The 26,890-nt window shown below is 46.6% G+C and overlaps 1 protein-coding gene across 24 annotated transcripts; it reads left to right on the top strand.

Moving 5' to 3' along the window:
- The first annotated feature begins 211 nt into the window (after positions 1-211).
- Positions 212-26,248, top strand: ZNF384 (zinc finger protein 384). 24 transcript variants are annotated; one of them, XM_054238056.2, is made up of 14 exons: positions 212-359; positions 567-628; positions 1,492-1,551; positions 9,102-9,252; positions 12,688-12,758; positions 13,027-13,264; positions 13,500-13,547; positions 13,747-14,080; positions 15,264-15,356; positions 19,768-19,992; positions 20,677-20,859; positions 22,396-22,474; positions 23,720-23,878; positions 25,412-26,248. In XM_054238056.2, the coding sequence occupies exons 5-14, from the start codon at positions 12,693-12,695 to the stop codon at positions 25,832-25,834; spliced, it is 1,848 nt and encodes a 615-aa protein (XP_054094031.2). In that variant the 5' UTR covers positions 212-359; positions 567-628; positions 1,492-1,551; positions 9,102-9,252; positions 12,688-12,692; the 3' UTR covers positions 25,835-26,248. The 24 variants fall into 24 exon arrangements, with proteins under 24 accessions (XP_054094031.2, XP_017831381.3, XP_035111449.3 ...); XM_017975892.4 differs by lacking the exon at positions 567-628; XM_035255558.3 differs by lacking the exon at positions 9,102-9,252.
- Positions 26,249-26,890: the final 642 nt, after the last annotated feature.

Genomic DNA, 26,890 nt, shown 5'->3' with positions numbered 1-26,890 from the left:
GCAGAACCCGCCTTCACTTCCGCTGTGGCGTCACATCCACCGCGGGTTTTACTCGCGTCGCTGGGCAGAAGCTACTTCCGCCCCGAGTTATCCTAACTTCTGCCCTGAAAAAATCCCACAGCGCTAGCGGCGCCGGATGTGTTCCAGCCACTCCCGGAAGTGACTCGACTTTTGCACGCCCCTCTTTCTCCATTAGCGCCCCCCCAACATTGCTATTTCCCTCCCTCCCCCCTTTTCGTTTCCGGCTCTCCCGCCTTCTTTCCGCAGAGCTCTTCTCTGAGCCTGTTGGGGGGGAGGGAGGGAGGGGGGCGTGGAGGAATTGGGGTTCGCGGGAGCAAGAACTGCAGCACCACTTCCGGGTGAGTGCAAGGGGAGGGAGGCAGGGAGGGGGGCCACCCACCGCCTTGCGCCCCCGCCCTGCGGGTGTCTCGCGCGCGTTCCGTGCGTGTGAGTGTGTGAGTCTGTCTCGCGCCAGAAGTGCGTGCCCGCGCCGTACGCCTTGCGCTCTCCCCCCTCCCTCGCCCCCTTTTGGACCTCCCACCCCACTCGGCTCCCTCCTTTCCCAGCAAACGCCGCCCCTCCCGCGCTTTGGCTCAGGCTCTGGCGCCGCCGCAGCCGTCGCCTCCGGGTGAGTCTCGCGCCGCTGCAGCCGGCGCGCGCCAAGCTCCCTGCTCCTCCCCCCTCCCCTTTTCCTTGGCGGACGGGGGGGGGGGGTCCACGATGTGACTGTATGTGTCCGTCCCGGAACCGGAAGTGGTTGTGGAGGAGCGGGCGATGGGGAGGAATGGGGGGGTTTAGGGGGCGGGTGCCTGTCTGGTGGGTGGCAGAGTTCAGCTCCCTGGAGGGGAATGAGGGACGTCCCAAGGAAGGGTCTTTGAGAAGGGGGTAGGGGGCGACATCAGGAGAAAGCTCCCAGGAACTGTCTCAGGGGAGCGAAGGTTTTGGGGGGACAGCTGGGGTCTCTAGAGATAGACCACTGTGCAGACTGAGGGAGGTACTTCTTGGCACAAGGCCTTGGGTAGGCAGGGGGCGAAGTCCTCGAAGAAGTGGGGGTAAGACTAGAGGAAGTGGCTGGGCCTGAACTGGCACAGTGCCTGACACAAGGGCTTGTGCATCCCCCAGCCCTCAGCTTTGCCTTCTGAAGCCACTCCTCAGAGGCAGAGACCCTCCTCCTCTTGCACCCCTTCTGTTCCCTGAACTCTGGTTACCTGTGGCCTGGGAACGAACAAGGACCAGTCTCTGAGCCTAGGAGTGAAACCCAAACGCTGGTGGTAGAGTTCGTCTTAGTTTCTAGGAATTGGATTTATTTCCCTCGTATCCACGTAGAGGGTGGCACTAGACTCCTGTTATATCCACCAGTCTTTGAATTGCTGGTTGAGGGGTCTGCCTGCCTTCCAGACTGACTGCTGACAGAGAATTCCTGAGGTTCTCCACAGTTCTCTGGTGGCTGCACCCTGCCTGGCCCCTGTAACCTAGACAATTTGTTTACAGAAAGTTCAGGAGCCCTGGAAAGGAGAAGGAATAAGACGGCAGGAAGAAGAGAGAGAGAGGGTAAGATAATTTGAGGGTTAATGGCTTTTCTGGTTTTGGGGGAGAAGGGGGTCACAACTAAATGGGGCGTGTGTGTGTGTGTGTTTTCACAAAGTGGTAGAATACTTAAAGTAATAGCAATTGTAATGCTGAAGTTTGTTGTGGGAGAAAATATCAGCTTTTTCCTATTATCTCTTGAGGGTCCCCAGGAAGTTTTTGTGTAAAAAGTTAGCACTAAACCTCATCAGTTTCCATTCCCACTAATGCTCATCAGGAATGAAATGTGAAATGCTCAGGTGAAGTCACTTAATAATGTTGCCTTGTGTCCACAGGATAAATTTTTATTCTGCTTTGGGACACAAAGACCCTAAGTGCCAATATAGACCTTATGGAATTGCTTTCCTATATCTGGAACAAGCAGGGCTGAGTTTAGAATGGAGTTCCTATTCCAAATATTTCAGTGGAGTGTTAGAAGTGGCTCTGTGGAGTGATTAGAATGTGTGACAGAGTTATTTGAAATTGGTGTGGCAGTATGAAATTTTCAGGAGGAGAAAAACTGCTTCATGGGTAGTTTGGAGTGAAGTGGATAAAACTGTATGGAGTAGACTCCAGAAGTAGGTGTGGAAGAGTTTTGGAAGAGTTTTACCATATCTGCCTAAAAGAGTTTGCATTCAGAGCTTATGATCCCAGAGGTATCTTTTTTTTTTTTGAGATGAGTCTCGCTCTTATCACCTAGGCTGGAGTGCAGTGGTGCGATCTCGGCGGCTCACTGCAACCTCAGCCTCCGGAGTAGCTGGGACTACAGGCACTTGTCATCATGCCCGGCTAATTTTTTGTACTTTTAGTAGAGACGGGGTTTCACTGTGTTAGCCAGGGTGGTCTCGATCTCCTGACTTTGTGATCTGCCTGCCTCAGCCTCCCAAAGTGCTGGGATTACGGGCATGAGCCACTGTGCCTGGCCCCCCGAGGTATCTTTTAAAAACCAGTTCCAGGACAGTTTATAAAATGCCTCATGGGTTTCTGAGCCAAGCTGTTGATGAAATATTGGGTACATATCTCTTCTTCTCCAGACTTACTTATTTACTTGAGCCTCACATTCCCCAAATCCATCATTTATAGTGGAACAGACAAGGCAAGGAGAACCACAGTGCTGTCCCTCCCATGGGATGCAGGGTAAAGTGGTCCGATGGTACCCAGGGTAGAAGCTGTTGGCCCAGGTTGCCAGCTGTGGGGTGGTAGCAGTCCTGTTTAGTCTGTGTATGGTGTGATGATGTTTCCCAGTAACATTGGTGCGCATTTGTTCTGAGTTATTTGTACTTGGAAGAGTCTATGGATAGTCGTAGGAAGGCCTCATGTATCCTACTGGGATGGCCCTTCTTAAATGTCTTTAGAACCTGAGAGAAAGATTTTGTTTCCTTACTGAGAAAAAAAAAAAAAACTTTCTGTGTTTCTTCAAGTCTTCAGCTAATGTAGCCTTTCTGCAGTTGTCTGTTTTGGAATGGTTTCTCAACAATGTCTAAGTTCTTTCTGTAGTTGAATTCAAGTTGATTGTTTTTTTCCATCTTTTTTTTTTTATTGTTGAAGCTACTTGTAGATGATTACTAAGCTGGAGGCTATAGATTTATTACTTTTGGGTGATTCCTTTGTAATTATGTAGTTCTTACGTAATTTTTACTAATTGTCGCTAATAGTCCTCGTCTTGTGAAAGTATTTCTATAACTCTTCCTTTTAGGAGCACTTGGGGCATTTTCTCCTTTCTCTTTTTTGTGCTGCCTTTATCCCATCGCCATATGCCTTACAAACGTATTTGCAAAAGGCTCATCCTCTTCCATCCTCCATCCTAATAGAAACCTAGTAAAATAGTTAATTCATCCACTTAGTTAAGAGTCATCCACTGATGTACGACCTAGAATTAGAATTCACAAATCTTGGCCAGGTGCAGTGGCTCACGCCTGTAATCCAGCACTTTGGGAGGCCAGATCACCTGAGGGTAGGGGATCACCTGAGGTCAGGAGTTCAAGACCAGCCTGGCCAACATGGTGAAACCCCATCTCTACTAGAAATACAAAAATTAGCCAGGTATGTTGGCAAGCGCCTGTAATCCCAGCTACTCAGGAGGCTGAGGCAGGAGAATAGCTTGAACCCAGGAGGTGGAGGTTGCAGTGAGCTGAGATCATACCACTGCACTATAGTCTGGGCAACAGAGTGAGACTCTGTCTCAAAAAAAAAAAAAAAAAGAGAATTCACAAGTGTTGATTCCTAAGGCCATTCTCTGTCTGGCAACTGAACTTGATCGGTATATTTCATGGATTTCTAAGGATTGGTTGTGTTGAGGGAATGTTATTTTCTTGGGAAAAGAAAGTCATGCTTTATTTGAAAAAACAACAGTAAAAATCAATTAGTGGGTTTTGGGAAAGAAATGGTGATCTTCACCATATCTGCCAAAAATACCTGCTGGAGGCCATGACACCTTTATCCCTGGATGGTTGGTAGCATTATGGAAGGATGTGGTCAGATAGACAAAGCTCTGGTCTAAGAGTTCAAGTCCTACTGTGTTTCATGACTATTATTAATACTTGATAGTATCTCTCTCATTTATTTATTTATTTAAACTTATTTATTTATTTTGAGACGGAGTTTCACTCTTGTTGCCCAGGCTGGACTGCAATGGCACGATCTCGGGTGACTGCAACCTCGGCCTCCCGGGTTCAAGCAATTCTCCTGCCTCAGCCTCCCGAGTAGCTGAGATTACAGGCATGCACCACCATGCCCAGCTAATTTTGTATTTTTAGTAGAGACAGGGTTTCTCCATGTTGGTGAGGCTGGTCTCGAACTCCTGACCTCAGGTGATCTGCCTGCCTCAGCCTCCCAAAGTGCTGGGATTATAGGCGTGAGCCACCACGCCCGGCTTAGTGTTTCTCTTCTTTACCTCCTGTGTGCTTCTCAGATTTCTTTTGAGATTGGAGAAGGAACATGTAGTTCCTTGAGTCTCTTGAGAGAAAATTATCCTCCGACTTAATTATAGTAAACCTCCCCCCGCTTTTTTTTTTTCTTGAGACTGAGGCTTGCTCTGTTTCCCAGGCTGTATGTAGTGCAATGGCACGACCTTGGCTCACTGTAACCTCCCCCTCCCGGTGATTCTCTTGTCTCAGCCTCCTGAGTAGCTGGGATTACAGGCACGTGCCACCACACCCACCTAATATTTTGTATTTTAGTAGAGACAGGTTTCCCCATGTTGCCCAGGCCAGTCTCGAACTCCTAAGCTCAGGCAATCTACTACATGCCTTGGCCTCCCAAAGTGATATATTATAGGTGTGAGCCACCTCACCCAGCAGTAAACCTCCCTTCTTATTTTATTTTTTTTCTTGAGATGGAGTTTCGCTCTTGTTGCCCAGGCTGGAGTGAAATGGCGTGATCTCCACTCACCGCAACCTCTGGCTCCCAGGTTCAAGCGGTCCTCCCACCTGAGCCTCCCAAGTAGCTGGGACTACAGCTGTGAGCCAGTGTGCCCGGCTACTTTTTAAACTTTTTGTAGGCTGGGCGCAGTGGCTCACGCCTGTAATCCCAGCACTCTGGGAGGCCGAGGCGGGCAGATGAGCTGAAGTCAGGAGTTGGAGACCAGCCTGATGAATACGGTAAAACCCTGTGTCTACTGAAAGTACAAAAATTAGCCAGGCGTGATGGCGCGTGCCTGTAATCCCAGCTACTTGGGAGGCTGAGGCAGGAGAATCGCTTGAACCTGGGAGGCGGAGGTTGCAGTGAGCTGAGACTGTTCCACTGCACTCCACTCTGGGCAACAGAATGAGACTCCGTATCAAAAATAAATAAATATCTTAAAAATTGTTTGTAGCCGGGCTCCGTGGCACACACCTGTAATCCCAGCACTTTGGGAGGCCAAGGCAGGTGAATCACGAGGTTAATAGATCAAGACCATCCTAGCCAAAGTGGTAAAACCTGTTTCTACTAAAAACACAAAAATTAGCTGGGCATGGTGGCACACACCTGTAGTCTCAGCTACTCAGGAGGCTGGGGCAGCAGAATTGCTTGAACCTGGGAGGTGGAGGTTGCAGTGAGCCAAGATTACGCCATTGCACTCCAGCCTGGCAATAGAGCGAGACTTTGTCTCGAGAGAAAAAAAAAATTGTAGAGATGTTTTAATTTTTTGTAGAGACAGGGTCTCCCTATTTTGCCCCAACTGTTCTCAAATTCCTGGGCTCAAGTGATCCTCCTATCTTGGCCTCCCAAAGTGCTTTCTTTAAATATATTGCCGTAATCATTAAAACTGGCACACTCTGTGTAGACATGAGTTTTTTGTGTAATATCAGTGGGCTTCTTTGGGTTATAAGAATGTTGATATGTGCCTACTTGGTTGTTGGGATGGTTTGGAGAAATTTCCTCCACAAAAGATAGAGTAAGTGGTAAAACAGACAGTAAGCAGGTATCTGAGTAATCAGGCTCCAGAGCGCCCTGTTACACAACTCGGGGGCACCATTTACATTGTATTCTAGGAATGGCTTTGATTCTTAGCTCTCCATGGATCTCATTTTAGGAGTACAGAGATGTAATAAACTGGGTATCCAAGTAAGTGGGAGGGGCTTTTTATTTTGCTTTGTAAAGTGTGGCCTCTTTATTCAGGCTCTATCATCCTAAAATCAGTTATATCTTGGTAGCTAAGTGAGGTTTCACAGGATGAGGAATATGACCTTGAACTGCATGTCATTCTGCTTTTATCAGAAACTTCAATTTTGAAAACACTTATTGGGAACTACCTGAAAAACATATAGTTCATTCCTGGAAATACTCTAAATTTTAATTCCTGGATGAAGCCAAACATCGGAAAATGTGTACTGCAGTTACATGCTTTTGGTTCCTTGTGGAACCCCTTTCACTAACTTGTTCTTTGGTGCCTGGAGTCACATTCCTGCTTTGCTCTTTACTGTTGAACTCTGGGCCTCCAGTTTCCTCATTTCACATGGGAATTACAGTACCTACTTCATTGTTGCAGGGACTAGATAATGTGATAGTTGTAAAGTGCTTAGAACACTACCTTTAACACAGTAAGCGCTTAATAAGTGTTGATGGTGGTGGTGACATTGTCCACCTTTTTTTTTTTTTTTTAAAGACAGAGTCTCGCTCTGTTGCTCAGGCTGGAGTGCAGTGACACAATCTTGGCCCACTGCAACCTCCACCTCCCAGGTTCAGGCAATTCTTCCGTCTCAGCCTCCCAAATAGCTGGGACTACAGGTGTGCACCACCAGGCCTGGCTAATTTTTGTACTTTTAGTAGAGATGGAGTTTCACCATGTTGGCCAGGCTTGTCTTGAACTCCTGACCTTGTGATCCACCCACCTTGGCCTTCCAAAGTGCTGGGATTACACGTGTGAGCCACCATCCCGGCCTCTTCCTTCCTACATTTTCATATCCATAGTGGATTTACTTTTTTTTGAGACAAGGTCTTTGTCACCCAAGCTGGACTGTGGTGGTGCAATCTTGGCTCACTGCGCTCAGGTGATTCTCCTGCCTCAGCCTCCCAACTAGCTGGGACTAAAGGCATGTACCACCACACCTGGCTAATTTTTGTATTTTTAGTACAGATGGGTTTTTTTGTTGTTGTTTTTGTTTTTTGTTGTTGTTTTTGAGATGGAGTCTTGCTCTGTCGCCAGGCTGGAGAGCAGTGGCAAAATCTCAGCTCACTGCAACCTCCGCCTCCTGGGTTCAAGCGATTTTTCCGCCTCAGCCTCCCGAGTAGCTGGGACCACAGGCACATGCCATCACGCCCGGCTAATTTTTGTGTTTTTAGTAGAGACGGGGTTTCACCATGTTGGCCAGGATGGTCTCAATCTCTTGACCTTGTGATCCGCCCGCCTCGGCCTCCCGAAGCGTTGGGATTACAGGCGTGAGCCACTGTGCCCGGTGAGATGGGGTTTTGCCATGTTGGCCAGGCTTGCCTTGAACTTTTGAGCTCAAGTGATCCAGTCACCTTGCCCTTCTAAAGTGTTAGGATAACAGATGTGAACCACCACGCCCAGCCAGCCTCCTTGATTCTTTGGGGATAATTATATATTGGACCTTTCATTTACTCTCCCTCGTAATTTTTAATCTCTTCTTTTTCTTTGAGACAGTCTTGCTCTGTTGCCCAGGCTACAGTGCAGTGGTACGATCTTGGCTCACTGCAGCCTCCACCTCCCAAGTTTAATTCTTCTGCCTCAACCTCCTGAGTAGCTGGGATTACAGGCATGTGCTACCATGCCCAGCTAAGTTTTGTATTTTTAGTAGACCCGTGGTTTCACCATGTTGGCCAGGCTGGTCTCCAAGTGCTGACCTCAAGTGATCCACCTGCCTTGGCCTCCCAAAGTTCTTAGATAACAGGTGTGAGCCTTGGCACCCATTCTCTTCATCCTAATTCTCTACTTCATTCCCATCATTCATCACCACTCTTATCTTGTCTGTTTCATTTCTCTTCACTAGAAGATTAGACAGAGGGATTGTGGGTAAGACTTGAGCCCTTAGCACTGTCTGCAAAACCTACATGTAGGAAGTCCACTGTTGTTCAATTCATTAAATGTGTAATTGTGTTTTAGGTGATAAAGTCATATGTTGGAGACATTTATAAGATACACATGTAAAAGATGCGATTGCTGTTTCCCCAAAAGCTTGGCAAGGTTGGATTCTCTTAAACTGTGATCTGATTATGTCTTGATTCTGTTGCTTGAAGAGAAGTGAGACCCCCATCTTTGTTTTGTTTTGTTTTGGTTTTTGTTTGTTTTTGAGACAAAGTTTTGCTCTATTACTCAGGCTGGAGTGCAGTGGCACTTGGGCTTAAGTGATTCTCCTGCCTCATCCTCCGAGGTAGATGGGATTACATGCACCCGCTACCAAGCCTGGCTCATTTTTGTATTTTTTGCAGAGATGGGGTTTCACCATATTGCCCATGCAGGTGGACTCAAGCAATCTGTCCACCTTGGCTTCTCACAGTGCTGGAATTACAGATGTGAGCCACTGCAACTTGTGTGTTTTTTTTTCTTTTTTTTCTCTTTTTTTTTTTTTTAAGAGATGGGGTCTCACTGGATGTGGTGGCTTGTGCCTATAGTCCCAGCTACTCGGGAGGCTGAGGTGGGGAGATCAATCGCTTGAGCCCAGGAGTTCTGGGCTGTAGTGCCCTATGCCGATCAGGTGTCTGCATTAAGTTAGGCATCAATGTGGTGACCTCCCGGAAGCAGGGAACCACCAGGTTGCCTAAGGAGGGGTAAACTGGCCAAGGTCAGAAATGGAGCAGGTCAAAACTCCCATGCTGATCAGTAGTGAGATCATGCCTGTGAATACCCACTGCATTCTAGCCTGGGCAACATAGCGAGTCCCTGTCTCTCAAAAAAAGAAACAGAGATGGGGTCTCGCTCTGTTAACCTAGGTTGGAGTACAGTGATGTGGTGTGACGGTAGCTCACTGCAGTCTTGAATTCCTGGGCTCAAGCAGTTTTCCCACCTCAGCCTTCCAAATAGCTAGGATTATGGGTGTGTACCACCACATCTGCCTTTTTTCTTTCTCTTTTTTTTTTTTCAATTTTTTTTTTAGAAACACAGTCTCACTGTATTGCTCAAGCTTGTTGCAAACTCCAGACCTCAAGTGATCCTCCTGCCTAGGTCTCCCAAAGTGTTGGGATTACAAGCATGAGCCACCACACCCAGCGTTAAGACTCCTTTATAAAGCTATCGCTAAGGACCAAGTAAGTACCTGTGTCAGAGACTGATTAGTTTCATTGTGTTTTATGACTCAGAAAACAGAGTTGATGTATACTTGATTTTTAGTCATTTAATAGTGAGCCTATTTATGTGAAGCTGTTGTAGTCACAGATTTGGTATATTCCACCCTTGCTACTGTTTAAAAAGGCTAAAATTCAGTTTTTCCCTTTGTAGATTTTATGAAAATTGAGGGTGCTGTTTAATAGAACAAAAAAATGTGATGTTTTCAATAAAAGGATAGAGAATAGAATTATGTTAGAGTGATTTCCAACTTCAGTGCTTCTGTTGAAGATCCTTCCTTGTTTCCTTAGTCAGTACTTAAAACCCAAGTTTCTCTGCCTGGCCACCCTTTAGCTCTCAGTATCTCTGGTGTCTGCCTCCAGCGGATCTTCAGTGGGTTCTAACTTGCCTGTCGTGGGTCTTCCCCACCTGAACCTTGGTTGTGCTTTGCTCAGAGTAGCAGCCTGGTAATACTGTTTGTTTATTTTTTTGTTCCTTATGTCCCCATTTCACCAGTCTCACATACTCTTCTTATTTGTCTTTTGTGGTGTTCTGTCTTTCCTGGTCCAGGATTTTGGGAAGCTACTTTTGACCAACATACTGCCAATTAAACCTTGCTAGAAGAAGTGATCAGTATGTGAAACCGGGTGGTGGGATGCCTGTGTTCTGTACCCATCTGTTACTGGTTGGCATAATTCTGAGGGGTTACTTTTCTTGCTCCTTATTTGTCACAGTTTTTGTTTTGTTTTTGAGATGGAGTTTCACTCTTGTTGCCCAGGCAATGGTGTGATCTTGGCTCACTGCAAGCTCCACCTCCTGGGTTCAAGCAGTTCTCCTGCCCCAGCCTCCCAAGTAGCTGGGATTACAGGAGTGCACCAACATTCTCAGCTAAGTTTTGTATTTTTAGTAGAGACAGGGTTTCACCATGTTGACTGGGCTGGGCTTGAACTCCTGACCTCAGATGAGCCAGGAGGCCTGGTCACAAAGTTTTAAGCTTAATTATCCACATACAGAGAATCTGAACTCTTAGAAGCAGTTGTTTTTGTTTTTGTTGTTGTTGTTGTTGTGGTTGTTTCTGAGGGGGAGTCTCACTTTGTAGCCCATGCTGGAGTGTAGTGGCATGATACTGGCTCACTGTAACCTCCACCTCCTGGGTTTAAGCGATTCTCTTGCCTCAGCCTCCTGAGTAGCTGGGATTACAGGCATGTGCCACCACACCCAGCTATTTTTTTTTTTTGTATTTTTAGTAGAGACAGGCTTTCCTCCTGTTGGCCAGGCTGGTCTCGAACTCCTGACCTCAGGGGATCTGTCTGCCTTGGCCTTCCAAAATGCTGGGATTACAGGCACGAGCCATCATGCCTAGCCTTTTATTTTTTTTTTTGAGATGGAGTTTTGCTCTTGTCACCCAGGCAGAGTGCAATGGCACAATCTCAGCTCACTGCAACCTCCACCTCCCAGGTTCAGAAACTTCTGCCTCAACCTCCCGAGTAACTGGGACTACGGGTGTGCACCACTCTGCCCAACCAATTTTGTATCTTTAGTAGATGCGGGGTTTCACCATGTTGAACAGGCTAGTCTTGAACTCCTGACCTCAGGTGATCCACCCGCCTCTGCCTCCCAAAGTGCTGGGATTACAGGCGTGAGCCACTGCTCCCACCTAGAAGCACAGTTTTTGAGAAATACAAACCAGGAGTCTAGCACTATGTGTGTATTCTGGCCCACTACTATTGTGCCTATTCTGAATCCCTTTGGAAATCTGGGATACTACTGCTAATGCCAGAGCACTTTTTTTTTTTTTGAGATTGAGTTTTGCACTTGTCACCCAGGCTGGAGTACTGTGGCATGATCTCAGCTCATCACACCCTCCGCCACTCAGGTTCAAGCGACTCTCCTGCCTCAGCCTCCTGAGTAGCTGGAATTACAGGCATGCCCCACCATGCCCTGCTAATTTAGTGTTTTTAGTAGAGACGGGGTTTCTCAATGTTGGTCAGGCTGATCTCCAACTCCCAGTCTCAGGTTATCCACTCACCTCGGCCTCCCAAAGTGATGAGATTACAGGTGTGAGCCACCACACCCAACCCCAGAACACTTTTTAAAACGGGTGATTCCTTGATTCTCGCTGCTCAGTGAAGCGTGTATGGTACTCAGTGTAGAACCATGGTTGTTCTTAGACTTTGGGATTGGTGGGTGTGGTGTACCAGACGGTAGTTGGTACTCAAAATATGCTTTCATTCTGATTCTAGCCAATTTTTTTTTTTTTTTTTTTTAAGAGATGGAGTTTTGCTCTTGTTGCCCAGGCTGGAGTACAGTGGATTGATCTCAGCTCACTGAAATCTCCACCTCCTGGGTTCAAGCAGTTCTCATCTCCTGCCTTAGCTTCCCAAATAGCTGGGATCACAGGCATGCACCACCACACCCAGCTAATTTTGTATTCTTAGTAGAGATGGGGTTTCACCATATTGGTCAGGCTGGTCTTAAACTCCTGACCCCAAGTCATACACCTGCCTCAGCCTCCCAAAGTGCTCAGATTACAGGTATGAGCCACCGCACCCAGTCTTCATTTTTTAATGTTCTTAGTCATTTTGTGTTCTGGCCTGGACCCTTTTCAAAATACATAGAACTGTAGATGTATCAGTTGGAACTCTTGACATTTTTATTGGCTGGGCATGGTGGTTCACACCTGTAATCCCAACATTTTGAGAGGCCAAGACGAGCTGATCCCTCGAGCCTAGGAGTTCAAGACCAGCCTGGGCAACATGGAGAAACCCTGTCTCTACTTTAAAAAGAAAAAAATATATATTCTGGCATAATGGCTCATGCCTGTAGTCCCAGCTACCTGGGAGGCTGAGGTGGGAAGATCACCTGAGCCCGGGAGGTTGAGGCAGCAGTGAGCTATGATTGTGCCACTACACTCTAGCCTGGGTGACAGAGTGAGACCCTGTCTCAAAAAAAGAAAAAAAAAATTTTTTTTTATTTCAAGGAAGATTAGTTTTGAAGAATAAGAAAAAGAGAAATAATAATAGGTACTGGTACCTGGCTGTTTTCAAGTCAGTCAGTGATTTGTTTTTTTGTGACCTTAGGTACATCCCCTTCCCTCTCATGACCTCAGTTTCTTTTTGCCAGCAAAGGAAAGTAGTATCAGTTCTTCTTTAGGGGGCATGAATAAGATTGTGTGAGTAAATGCAATACGTATAAGTTCTTTCACAGTCAATAAGTAGGATAGCCTCTCTTGGATAGGGATACAGTGACAAATGGCTCTGACCAAGGGACTAATGTGCCTGACACTAAGGTCTTAACTGCCAGTCGCCAGCTGTGTGATCTGGTGCCAGAGGAAAGCAGGAACCCTTCGATTCCCCTTTTCCATTGCTTAGCTTTTTCAGAGTAATTCCTGAGTGTGATGTGTTCTCTTTTTAATTCAGGTAGAATGGAAGAATCTCACTTCAATTCTAACCCATACTTCTGGCCTTCTATCCCCACAGTCTCAGGACAGGTAAGTGGTGTTGCTTTCTTGCTGTCCTTAACTCTCAGTAATAAGTTCTGTTACTATGGAGACCGAAGGTACACCACATGTTGTTTTATTGGGTCCTCCACCCCTGAGAAATTTGGTGTTTCTGTCTTGGCTTCTCTCTAGAAGGCCAAAGGTATGAACTACTCATCCTTGATCCCGATGGAGGACAGACACTAAAATGTGCTCGTGAGCAGGCAAAACAGTCTCTCAGTCTGAAGAGGGCACTCCCTTCCCCTTCCTTTTCTCTTAGATTGAGAACACAATGTTCATCAACAAGATGAAGGATCAGCTGTTGCCAGAAAAGGGCTGTGGGCTGGCTCCACCTCACTACCCCACCTTGCTGACAGTGCCTGCCTCAGTGTCCCTGCCCTCAGGCATCAGTATGGACACAGAGTCCAAGTCAGACCAGCTGACCCCACACAGCCAAGCGTCTGTTACCCAGAATATCACGGTGGTCCCTGTGCCGTCTACAGGACTGATGACTGCTGGTGAGCAACTCTGCTCTTCTCCAATCTGAGGTGTTGATCTTCCATGATCAGTACCCCAGGCTAGAGGGCTCCAAGGACATGGGGAGCGGGATATGTGTTTGATTACTCAATCAAATTTTTATTAAGTGCCTACTGTGTGCCTAGCAATGTGCTAGGCATTGTGGGGGATACAAAGAAGTAGAAGATGCGGTCCCTGCCTTTGAGGAGGTGACATTCTTTCCTTCTCTGAATCAAGGAGTCTCCTGTTCTCAGAGGTGGAGAAGAGAAGGGAGTCAATCAAGGGGTAAATCTCACTGTTACCAGGGGGGTGGGGACAAGGGTTAGGAGACCGTTATTTTTCTACAGGGTTTGGGGTTTCCTATGTATTCGGGGTTGGGCGGGGGCGGTGAGGGGTTAATTAGACAATGATCTGGGGGAAATAAAATAGGATTAGGATCAGGACTGAACAACATGACGCCATCTCCCTTTTCTCCCAATCCTAGGTCCGGGTTTGGTAATCACGTCCCCCTCAGGCTCTCTTGTGACCACAGCATCATCAGCTCAGACCTTCCCCATTTCGGCTCCCATGATTGTCTCAGCTCTTCCCCCTGGCTCACAAGCCCTGCAGGTGGTCCCTGACCTCTCCAAGAAGGTAGCCTCAACCCTAACTGAGGAAGGAGGCGGAGGTGGTGGTGGAGGTGGCAGTGTGGCTCCTAAACCACCCCGCGGCCGAAAGAAGAAGCGGATGCTGGAATCAGGGCTGCCTGAGATGAATGACCCTTACGTCCTCTCTCCTGAGGATGATGATGACCATCAGAAAGACGGCAAGACCTACAGGTAAGACTCAGAGCCAGGGGCAGGATGGGGCGAGGATCCATGGCTTGGTGATTCACCCTCTACCCTCACTGGGTTCTGCCCCAGTCAGGCGCTGTGCTCTGACAGTTTCCCAGCTCTGAGCCACTTGCATGTCAGGTGTCCCATCATAGAACAGTAGACAGAGCTGCTAGCATCTTGTTAGGATGCAAAGACCATTTCACCCTTTCCTTTGTTTAACCCTTGTTTTGGGGGCCATTAGCACTGACCTATTTTTTAGTAACAAAGTAAAATTTCTTTCCTTTAATAAGGCTTGATGGTGGATTTGAGACTCCGTCTGGAGCTCCTTTTTGCTTTCTACATATTCCATTCCTATTTTTCTTTTTCTCTTTTTTTAAGAGACAGTCTCACTCTGTTACCAGACTGGAGTGCAATGGTGCAATCTAGGCTCCACCTAGATTGAAACTTCTGCCTCCCACGTTCAAGCAATTCTCCTGCCTCAGCCTCCTGAGTAGCTGGGATTACAAGCACCCGCCACCATGCCCAGCTAATTTTTTTGTGTTTTTAGTATAGACCGGGTTTCACCATCTTGGCCAGGCTGGTCTTGAACTCCTGACCTCGTGATCCACCTGTCTCGGCCTCCCAAAGTGCTGGGATTACAGGTGCGAGCCACTGCGCCCAGCCTCCATTCCTATTTTTCTAAGAAACCTTTCTGGTAAACACCTAACCTATGTGCCATCCACCAGTTCCTGGGCCATATTTGAACACCTAGCCTGCCTGACCCTGCATGGTTGGGATGATGGGAGGGGCCTTCATAAGAAGGTAGGAGGAATAGAATGCCTCCCCTTTGGAATATGTACTTATAGAATGACTTTGCTCACTTTCTAATTTATGAAAGTCATTTTGATTCTCTGCTTCCTCTAAGTTCCCCTTTACCAAAAAGCATTATATGCATATTTGCATGTGCTACTATTCAAAAATAATTACATAAATAAACTCTCTGCCCCTTGAAAATTGAACATCGTTTAATCCCTTTGAGAGCTGTCACATGCCCTAGTGGGTTTGGGGAGTTCGGTAGCACTGTATAGAATGGGATAACTACTGTCACAGCTTTGATACAGACAGGGGTAGAAGTGCATGGCTGGGATTCTGGGTCTGTCCTTAGTTCCTTAGTGTACCCAGATGGGCAATGTTGTTCCCATTTTAGGAGCGAAGGGAACTGCGGCACAGGAAATGGACAGAGCCTTGGGCTCATGGATTCAGTTCCCGGCTCCACCACGAACTTGCTGTGTGACCCTGGGCAAGTCCTTTTCCCCTCTCTGGGCCTCAGTTTCCTCATCTATAAAATGGGGATAATTCTGTTTATGCCTCCCATGTCATCCCATTTGTTGGGAGTATATATCAGATAAGATTCGAAATGTTGGGAACTTCAAAAGAAAATTAAGAAATAGTTATTTAGCATTTATTTGTATTTGTGTTGTATGGTTCTGTGGAGAGTAGCCTAGAGAGTGTTTACATGGGTCTTTGTAAGTGCAAATGAGAGGAGTGTTGCTGTGCAGAATTGAGCACTACGGAATTCCAGCTCATATTCCAGAAGTTCATTGCAGCTTTATTATTACAGGTGTACCCCACTTTATACAATAAAAGTGTTCCTGGAAAATGTTTCCATCATATCGTATTATAAAGGTACCTGACAAGTTTGATTCATTTAAAGGCATTCTTTTAGATATCATTTCACAAAATTAAAATCCCTTTTTAATCATTGTACAGAAATCGGGATTCTTATGTGTTTGTTTCAAGTGAGGCTTTTGTGACATGGAGATAATCTGTATAAAATTTGTTGTAGAATAGCGGGAGGACCCTGGAACGTCCTGTAGAGCCCTTCTAATGCATCAAGGTCCTCTCATTCTGCCCTTTCTTCACTGGGACCCATGTTAAAGCTATCCCTGGACTTTCCAAACTGTGTATATTAAAAGAAATGTGAATATGTAGTTGGAAGAAAGCCTCATAGGACTTACCACACATTCAGTATTTTTGGAATTCCTGAATGACCCTCTACCCAGGTAACTAAAAAGAACTCTGAAATTGAAGGGAGACTACTTGTATTCTAGGTAAACAGAATTTCTTTAGAAACTCAGAACCCTGACATTCCAAAGAAATCTTTTTTTTTTTTTTTTTTTTTTTTTAAAATTACTGAGACAGACTCTTGCTCTGTCGCCCAGGCTGGAGTGCAGTAGCATGATCTCGACTCACTACAACCTCTACCACCTGGGTTCTAGAGATTCTCGTGCTTCAGCCTCCCAAGTAGCTGAGACTACAGGTGCATGCCACCACGTCCAGATAATTTTTTTGTATTTTTAGTAGAGACAGGGTTTTACCATGTTGTCCAGGCTGGTTTCAAACTCCTGACCTCAGGTAATCGCCTGCCTCGGCCTCCCAAAGTGCTGGGATTACAGGCATGAGCCACCATGCCTGGCAAAAGAAATCTTTTAAAATCACAGTTTATATTTTGATGTATGTTGAGTCAGCCATATCCATTCCAGTGGTCAGTAGCATTTCACTGGGTATTGGAGGAATTGGGTTCTGGTACTCTGGGCAAATCAACATATCTCCCACTCTTTGTTCCCATACATAAAATGGGAAGATCAGCCATGCCTTCATCTATCTTGTAGAAATGTTTTGAGGGAAAATCAGAATATTTGAAATTGTTTTGAGCATTTTAGGAAAAATGGATGATAATTCAAAGTGGTCATTGTAATCAAGGCCATTGCATTGTGTGCTTCCAAGGGGCCCCATTCTCATTGTGTTGGGTGTGAGTGTGCACCTGGAGGAATGCACCCAGTGATATGGATGCTGGCTTTTCTATCCCATGCTGACTGCCACAAGTCCCCTAAATTAAATTTTGTTCTTTTTTTTTTTTTTTTTTTTTTTTTTTTTTTTTTTTTTTTTTTTTTTTTTTTTTTTTTGATAGAGTCCCACTCTGTCGCCCAGGCTGGAGTACAGTGGCACAATCTCGGCTCATTGCAACCTCTGCCTCCTGGGTTCAAATGATTCTCCTGCCTCAGACTCCCCGGTAGCTGGGACTACAGGCATGTGCCACCGCACCTGGCTAATTTTTTGTATTTTTAGTACAGACAGGGTTTCACTGTGTTAGTCAGGATGGTCTTGATCTCCTGACCACTCGTGATCCACCCGCCTCGGCCTCCCAAAGTGCTGGGATTACAGACGTGAGCCACCAGGCCCGGCCAAAATTGAATTTCTTTCCGGCCACCTAGCACCTTGCATTAAAGGACTCTCACTCTCACTCTGACTTGGTTTCATAGGATTTTTGAGTTGGAAATATTTTAATGATCTTGGTCAGTCCCTTCCTGGTAGATGATTATAACCTCTGCTTGAATACCTCTGGTGTCAGGAATCTTAAAGTAGGCTGGCATCATGACTTTGTAGTGAATATCTGCCCTTGGCAAATTACTTACTTCCTGAGTCTTTGTGTTCCTTTCTGTAAAACATGGATAAGACTTGCCAGGTTGTGAGGAGTAGAAACAATGTGTGTGAAGTGCCTAACCTAGTGCCTGGCACTGTCAGGCATAACAACAAATGGCAACTATTATTATCATTGTCATCATCATTATTATACCTAGTGTCTTCTGAGATTGCTCATTCCCTTGCCAGCACATTATAAATGAATTTAAGTTTTGCAAGTTTTCTTATTGGAAACTTTAAGTAGGTTTTTTTTTTTTATTAACATTAATGTTAAGGGCAGAATTGTGTGTTGAACACCCTCATACACAAATTGATGAGATTTTATTTGAGTTAAAAGAAATCTGTTATTCTCCCTATCTGAGAAATTATAGCATCAAGGGAAATTAGTTTGCAACTTAGTACAGTTGCCCTCCAAGTGACAGTGTGTCCAGCTTCTAACCTCAGTCTTAGTGAAATAGTAGTATGAGCTCGTCCATCAGCACTGATGCTTAACATAAATGCAGTTTTATTACTGAGGAATACTTGGCTTACCTTTGACTGTCCTAAGTGTTTTGCTGGCCCTTCTGGGGGCAGAAATTTCTCTCTCCATTTTACAGACCAGAAAATTGAGGTCTAGATTAATGAGCTAGCTTGTAAGTGAACTCTGAGTAGAGCCCAGGCATCCTGATTCCCACTGGCTGTGTCCTTTGGATTGTGCTCACTATTAACAGAGCCTCCCCCTCTCTCCTGAGATGATTGGGCATCTCAGACAACTTCCAGGGATCGATAAGCTGGTAACTAAAAAATTCTCCTGAGATGAAAAAAGTGCAGAAATCATCACCCCACACCATCTCAAGCCTCTCTTTAAGAAGATAAGTTAGGGAGAACCCAAAGAAGAGGGACTTGTGCTAATTGCCTGGCTTCCAGACCATTGTCTTTTCTACTAGCTTACATTTTCACTGGTGAATTGTTTATGAAAATGATAGATAGCTTTTACCCAGTAAAGTCTGAATAGTTGTGGCTTAACTTGCTCAGAGGCCTCCTTATCTGATATTGGTGGACAATACCAGAGTGGAAACAATTACCAACTTGGGATAAGTGAAAGTACGATCAGGTGCTATTGATGTCAACCCAGAGTGCTGACACTGGCTGTGTGTGCTAGGGAAGAGGAAAGGTTTAGCATGGAAGACAGGTGTTTTGTGAACATTTTTCTCCCATATGCTTGAGGGATGGCATCCTCCCCTAGCAGCTACACCTTGGTCATTGCAAAAGTGGTTATCACTTGATTGTCACAGGGCTGTGGTCAGGGGATGGGTAGATGATGTATGGAACATCAGATAAGAGGGTGGAGAGCAGACATAAATGGTTTGGAAAAGCCCCTCCAAATAATTCAGTTATTTCCCCACCCCCATCCCTCTAGGAATTGCTGCCGAAGAGGAAGTAGGGAAAAATCTGAGGGAAGATTATCTGTGGAGACAGGAGAGTGTCTAGTTAGTTGTTCCTCATTATTGTTTCGGAGTCTTGAGGAATACAGAGGGATGTACTTCATACATGGGAACATTAGGGAAAGGAATTCCTTAAATGTTTGCAATCAAGCTGTAGGCAGAGGGAAAACAAGTTAACTGATATTCCCGGCCCATTGAAATTCACATCTGCTAGAGTTCATACTGTTTTTCTGTTTTACCTGGTTGAATTCTTATTTTTGCACATTGTGGCAGTCCAGTCATTCAGCAAACGTTTATTGAATTTTTTTTTTTTTTTTTGAGACAGGTTCTCACTCTGTTGCCAGGCGCCAGGCTGGAGTGCAGTGGCACAATCTCAGCTCACTGCAACCTCCGCCTCCCGGGTTCAAGCAATTCTCCTGCCTCAGCCTCCCGAGTAGCTGGGACTACAGGCACACGCCACCACACCCAGCTAATTTTTTGTATTTTTTTTTTTTTTTAGTAGAGACGGGGTTTCACCATGTTGGCCAGGATGGTCTCGATCTTTTGACCTCGTGATCCGCCCACCTCAGCCTCCCAAAGTGCTGGGATTACAGGCTTGAGCCACCGTGCCTGGGTATTGAATATTTATAATGTGCTGTGCACCATGTTAGAAGATAGGCCATAAAGATGAATACCTAGAGCTCCACTCTCAAGTTGGAGTAGGAGTGAGCTCAGATAGGTGGGCATCTCTTGGAAGTAGAGGGGAGGGTTCAGCCATACCCTCTTGGTGGGAAGGGTTCTAACCATTGCCCTCACTTGGCTCAGGTGCCGGATGTGCTCACTGACATTCTACTCAAAGTCGGAGATGCAGATCCACTCCAAGTCACACACCGAGACCAAGCCCCACAAGTGCCCACATTGTTCCAAGACCTTCGCCAACAGCTCCTACCTGGCCCAGCACATCCGTATCCACTCAGGGGCTAAGCCCTACAGTTGTAACTTCTGTGAGAAATCCTTCCGCCAGCTCTCCCACCTTCAGCAGCACACCCGGTAAGGCAGCTCTTGGTTTACCCCACCACCTGGCCATGAATCCCGAGACCACGTTGCCTGCACCTTCGCCTCTCTCCACATGTATTTTTTTCCCTTTCACCTTTGCCCATTGGTAGCTTCGATCTCTTGTTACTGTCTGTGGAAATTACATATCCTAGAATTTGGGGGGGCCTCGAAAATTGTGGTCTCCAATTCCAAAGTCCGGAACAATTTTTGTGGTTTCTCTTTGTGTCTGTGTTTGGAAATCTGCAGAGCAGGCCTGCTTTTACTATATGCTTCAGTTCAGAGCCAAGGTGTGCATTCAACTTCAGGTCCATGGGGAACAGGCGGTATTGGTCTTTGTTCAGATTACTATTTGGAAGCAGGGTGATTACTATCTGTGGTGAGTGTGTTAACCTTAGGAAAATGTGGAGGGTTGACGAGACTGACTACTTTAAGGTTACCAGGAGCCATGGGTTGCAGCTCTTCATCATCTCACTGCCATTCTAGCCACCGACTTACGATCAGCAACAACCTAGATCTGGGTATCCTCTTCATTCGCCTATCCAGGCTGGAGTGTTTTGGGAGGAGGGAGGAAGGGGCTGCTCTCATCCGTCAAGCAACATCATTTCACCCAGCAGAGAGCTGAACCCCTGGTGTCGAACTGCTTCCTCCTCCCCCCTTCCCTCCTCTCCTCTCCGGCAGGATCCACTCCAAGATGCACACGGAGACCATCAAGCCCCACAAGTGCCCGCACTGCTCCAAGACCTTCGCCAACACCTCCTACCTGGCCCAGCACCTCCGTATCCACTCGGGGGCCAAGCCCTACAACTGTTCCTACTGCCAGAAGGCCTTTCGCCAGCTCTCCCACCTCCAGCAGCACACACGGTAAGGGAGAGTGGCGGGCTACTGACCCCGCCCCGCTGGCATGCCCTCCCCACCCCCGCCCCGGACACACACAACAACCCGCATGCGGGGGGCGGGGGAGAGACCTGGCTGGAGGAGAGAACCTGGCTGGCATCTGGGAGAAGGAAGACCAAACAACATTGGAGATTCAAGTGGACATTAAGAGAGAGCCTCTCTGGGGCAAGAGTTACGTCGGGGAGCTGCAGTGACTGTGTGATACTCACTGATCCATGGGAGACAGACACATACCTGGAGTGGAAACAACTTATCTTTTTTCTCATTTTCCGCCATGAAAATACTCATGTACTCATCTTGCAAGATTTTTCCCTTGATGCCAAAGCAGAAGCATTTGAGTGGAGAAGACCATACCTCTCTAGCCCTTAGGGTACCAATTATGAACAGGAGAGAAAACCAGACGTTAGCTGGGCACCAGCCTGGTGACACCCACAGCAACAAGCAAGGCTCCGAGGGATGCCAAGAGTAGAGAAGAAAACAAAACATGTACCAAATATTCAGAGAGAAGCAGCAAACAGGAAATGTTAAAGCTCATGCTTCATAAGGATGCCCCGTGTTTATCCCGTGAATCTGGAGTGACTAGAAAGAAGTGAACGTGCCAACTAGAAGACGTGGTGATCTCCTTCAGTGCTATCTCAGTTTGAACAGGAGTCCAGATGTACAGGCCATAGGGCCTCTCACCTGGCTTGTGGATTTGATGATCTCACCTTAAAGTGATCAGACATCTTGCTTTGAGAAGAGGAGGAGCCAGGCTTTCTTCACAGAGAAGAGACATGTTCTGTGATGTTTTCAAGATTTTATACCAGAGGTCCAGAAAAGCACCTGGTCATAGAGATGGTTCTGAAGTCACTGATGATGAGCAGGTGTTACTGCATCCTCAAGTCCTTGGCTCACCTAGCAGAGGACCCTAGAATTTGGGGGGGAAAGAGGTCAGATTGATAGTAAAGTAAGCATTTCCTGCCATTAGACGGCTGGACTACAAAAAGCCCTTAGGAGTTTTCATGAGTTTTTATTAATATCACTACTACTCTCCACAGTCAGTGTAACTTTGCTTTTCTATGATACCATAACATTCTCTGGAAGTGTTGCTCAAAGCTGAGGGGACAGTTTCTGGCTATAAGGTGGGACCAAAGAAGACACGTTGTGCTTTTCTTTTTCCTTGCCATTGTGTTTATCTTACATTCTTGAATGTTTGTTAGGACAGTTACTGTAGGAGCTGACTTGTATGCCAAATTGTGGACTGCCTGTCCCTTGGGTGCTGAGTCCTCGGTCTTCCTCCCCCAGCAGAGGGCAGGCTCAGCTTGAGCTGAGTGACGGAGACATTGACCAGAAGCAAGGCATTACAACCTGATCCACGTCAGAGAGGAAGGCTCGTGCCTCTTGGAGGCCCATCTGATGTGCCTCCTTAGGAGAGAAGGATTGGCCTGGAAAAGATTTGTTGAGCCAATTCTTAAATAGTCTTGCTGACATTCTTTCCCTTTCTTCTCTTCCTATCCTGTGCAGAATCCACACTGGTGATAGACCATACAAATGTGCACACCCAGGCTGTGAGAAAGCCTTCACACAACTCTCCAATCTGCAGGTAAATGTTCCACCCTCCACACAAGACCTTGATCTGAGACTTAGGGCCATTCAAACAGTATACAGCTTCTCAAATGTTTCAGGACTCCTTTACACTCAAAAATTATTGAGGGACCCGAAGTGTTTTTGTTTATGTGGGCAAAAGCAGCTATTACCCACGTAAACATGAAACTGAAAAACATTAAAAATATAGTAGTAATCTGTTTAGAAAGAACAAAAATAAACCCATGTGTGTTAACATAAAAAATATATTCCAAGACCCTCCAAAAACAACTGATTAAGAAGATTGGGATTATTACACGTTTTTGCAGGTATCTGTTTTTTATTTTTGGACAAGACCTTGCTCTGTCACCTAGGCTGAATGCAGTGGTGTGATCATGGTGCACTGCAGCCTCAGCCTCCGGGGCTCAAGTGATCCTTCCACCTCAGCCTCCCAAGTAGTCAGGATTACAGGCATATACCACCAAAAACCTGGCTGGTTTTTTAATTTTCGTAGAGATGGGGTCTTGCTAGGGGTCTTGCTATCTTGCCTAGGCTGGTCTTGAACTCCTGGACACAGGCCATTCTTCTGCCTCAGCCTCCCAAAAGTGCTGGGATTGTAGGCATGAGTCACCACACCTGGCACAGGGGTCTTTAATGTCTTAAGCCAGAAAATAAATAGATTCTCATATCTGCTGCATCTGGTCTATTGTGTTATCACATGTCATGTAACCTCTGTAAATGTTACCTGTAAAACATAAGGCGAAATGAAGCCACTTGAAATTTTGAGGGGAGCAAGATTTCAGTTAGGTTTTTTTTGTTTTGTTTTGTTTTTGAGACAGAGTCTCACTATCACCCAGGCTGGAGTGTGGTGGTTTGATTCAGCTCACTGCAACCTCCACTTCCCAGGTTCAAGAGAGAGAGGCAAACATTGTCTTATTATTTTGAAAAGAGTTTTGATCCTGTGGGTCCCCTGCAAAGGGTCTTAGTGTTCCTTAAAGATCCTCACACCTCACTTTAAGAACCACTGGACTGGTGAGACGGGCATAAGCTGTCTCGGGATCCTGGTATGCGCCACATGAGGTATGCTTTCTCCCTTAGCCTGTAGCTTCTCAATTTCCATTTGAAGCAGTTTCTCCTTTCTTCCGATGGAGAGAGAAGCTGAGAGGCCTGACAGCTACATCTACCTTTGTGCTTTCCATCAAGGTCAAGTGGGCAGGAGGGAAGAGTACAGTGTATTCATTCTGGTTTCTCCCAATTTTCTCAGTCCCACAGACGACAACACAACAAAGATAAACCTTTCAAGTGCCACAACTGTCATCGAGCGTACACGGACGCAGCCTCACTAGAGGTGCACCTGTCAACGCACACGGTGAAGCATGCCAAGGTGTACACCTGCACTATCTGCAGTCGGGCATACACATCAGTGAGTGCTCCATTTCTTCTCTTTCCTTCCTGATAGTCCTCTAAGAGTACAGTCCACTTCACCCCATTTTCTGGATAGAGATCTATTGCAGTGAATATCCTGCCTCCTTAGCTCCAGCTTAGCAGAACAAGTAAAGAGTCACAAATTAGACTCATAAGCTGAGGAATTTAGGGGATGCCTGATTCTGTAATTCTTCATTTTATTTAAACATAAGGCAAAGTAAAGCCACTTAAAATTTTGAGGGGAGCAAGATTTCAGTTAGGTGTTGTTTTGTTTTTTTGAGACAGTCTTGCTGTGTCACCCAGGCTGGAGTGCAGTGGTGTGATCTTTGCTCACTGCAACCTCCATTTCCTGGGTTTAAGAGATTCTTCTGCTTCAACCTCCCAAATAGCTGGGATTATTGGTGTGTGCCACCATGCCCAGCCAATTTTCATTTTTAGTAGAGATGGAATTTCACCACATTGCTCAGGCTGGTCTTGAGCTCCTAACCTCAAGTGATCGATCTGCCTTGGCTTCCCAAAGTACTGGGATTACAGATGTAAGTCACCACACCTGGCCCAGCTAGTTAGGTATTTTCCATGAGACTCCAGAAAAGGTTGTAAAGTTGTTTCATTCAGGGGTCTTTGAAAAAAATAGCAGCTCATTCCTTTGCCAGTTGAATGTTCACAGTGACTTCTAAAGGTTTCCCTCTCTTTTATTCTCAATAATGAGCCACTGGCTGGGTGCTATGGCCCACACCTGTAATCCCAGCACTTTGCAAGGCTGAGGCAGGTGAATCACGGGGTCAGGAGATCGAGACCATCCTGGCTAACACAATGAAACCCCATCTTTTTTTTTTTTTTTTTTTTTTGAGACGGAGTTTTGCTCTTGTTACCCAGGCTGGAGTGTAGTGGCACGATCTCGGCTCACCGCAACCTCTGCCTCCTGGGTTCAGGCAATTCTCCCACCTCAGCCTCCTGAGTAGCTGGGATTATAGGCACGTGCTACCATGCCCAGCTAATTTTTTGATTTTTAGTAGAGATGGGGTTTCACCATGTTGACCAGGATGGTCTCGATCTCTTGACCTCGTGATCCACCCGCCTCGGCCTCCCAAAGTGCTGGGATTACAGGCTTGAGCCACCGCGCCCGGCCTGAAACCCCATCTTTACAAAATACAAAAAATTAGCCAGGCATGGCGGCATGCGCCTGTAATCCCAGCTACTCAGGAGCCTGAGGCAGGAGAATCACTTGAACCTGGGAGGCAGAAGTTACAGTGAGCCAAGATCATGTCACTATATTTCAGCCTGGGAGGGAGGGAGAACAAGACTCTGTCTCAAGAAAAAAAAAAAAAAAGCATCCACCTGGCTGGGGAGGGGTGGGGAAGCAGTGAGCCACTGAAAGGGCTACTTGAGTTTTGCTCACTTCTGGCTCCAGAAAACCAGTATAAATATAAAGCTTACTCTACTTACAGCAGAGTCAGCCTGGGGTGCTAGTTACAAGTAATCTATTTTCCTTCCCTTTCGTCCCTCAACTTCTTTTTATCATCTCCCTCAGGAAACATACCTTATGAAACATATGCGCAAACACAACCCTCCTGATCTTCAGCAACAAGTGCAGGCAGCAGCAGCAGCGGCAGCAGTGGCCCAGGCCCAGGCCCAGGCCCAGGCCCAGGCTCAGGCTCAGGCTCAGGCCCAGGCCCAGGCGCAGGCTCAGGCTCAGGCCCAGGCCCAAGCCCAAGCCCAGGCCTCCCAGGCATCACAGCAGCAGCAGCAGCAGCAGCAGCAACAGCAGCCACCACCACACTTCCAGTCTCCTGGGGCAGCCCCCCAGGGTGGGGGTGGTGGGGACAGCAACCCCAACCCACCACCCCAATGTTCCTTTGACCTGACTCCCTATAAGACAGCAGAGCATCATAAGGACATCTGTCTCACTGTCACCACCAGCACCATCCAGGTGGAGCACCTGGCCAGCTCTTAGAGATCCGTGCTGCCACCCACTGGGAAGAGGAAGAAGTCCTGGTTTCTTCTTTCTCCGACTCCTCTTGGTGGGAAAAGTCCTCTTCTTCCTTGACAGGCCTTGGCTCCATCTCCTTGGGCCTCAGGCATGGCTTTCCTCCACAAGATACCATCCTTTTTCTGAACTCTTCAAAAGGAACATCAGCCCTCCTGATTGCAAAGGAATACTGAGCTTATGGTGTCATCCAGCAGCCTCCCCTCCCAAGCAAAGCTTTTAAAATTGGGGATTGGTGCTCAAGGGAAGGATTTGCTATGACCTCATAGAAACGTGTCCAGCGTGGTAACTTACCCTATCCTTACCTTCCTTATCCTCAAAGTTTGGGCTGATAGAAGACTAGAGGCTGGTCCTCCCAGATTACAGAGAAAAGGGAGCCCCAAATGCAACCAGCCTCTTGTTCTATTCTTGCCTGCAAAAGAACAGAGGTTTCTTACATGCCTCAGTCCCTGAGAGCCATTTCTTCCCCTACATCGTCTCACTTCACTTCCTATTGACTGCTGGTCAAAGGAGATTTGGGGGTAGGGGTTAGACCTCCTTTTATTTGAAGGGGGCAGGGGCTGAGATGTGGTCCCCAAGGGGCCAGAATTTCCCAAGTTGGTCACAGGTGGCTTAGAAATGTGGGTTATGGTTTTACAGATTTCCTTGGAGCCTCGCTCCTTCTCTGCCTACATAGACCCTACACTCTCTGTCCCCAGCCCATCCCCCAAGGAGCTGTGGGAGGCTTTGTGTTCTTTGTGAAACTCCAAAACAGGGATGTTGCAGAGAAGGGAGAGTTCAAGGCAAACACAAGGACTGGACTTAGCTCCCTAGGTGCCACGGTCAGAAGCCGGACACGATTTATATATAAATATATATATATATAAATATATTATACCCACTCATCACGGCCATCATTGTTGTAACCATTTCTGTGTTTATAAATGCATTATCTCAGAATTTTCATATTTGATGTTTTGTTTATTTTATTTTTGTCCTTTTTTTCCCCCTCCACTCCTGTCATCTGGCCACAGCATTTTTTTT

The sequence above is a fragment of the Callithrix jacchus genome, chromosome 9 (genome assembly GCF_049354715.1).
Source record: "Callithrix jacchus isolate 240 chromosome 9, calJac240_pri, whole genome shotgun sequence".
Lineage (NCBI taxonomy): Eukaryota > Metazoa > Chordata > Mammalia > Primates > Cebidae > Callithrix > Callithrix jacchus.
Note: the sequence above shows the minus strand (reverse complement) of the source record. Positions and strands in the feature narration are given on the sequence as shown.

Bases quoted from the DNA above. Each gene is read 5' to 3' on its own strand.
- ZNF384 (XM_017975889.4), top strand. From the start codon at position 12,693: ATGGAAGAATCTCACTTCAATTCTAACCCATACTTCTGGCCTTCTATC. The intron at 15,357-19,767 runs GCAAGTCCTTTT...CACTTGGCTCAG, and splicing joins AACTTGCTGTGTGACCCTGG to GTGCCGGATGTGCTCACTGA. The intron at 23,879-25,411 runs GTGAGTGCTCCA...CATCTCCCTCAG, and splicing joins GCAGTCGGGCATACACATCA to GAAACATACCTTATGAAACA.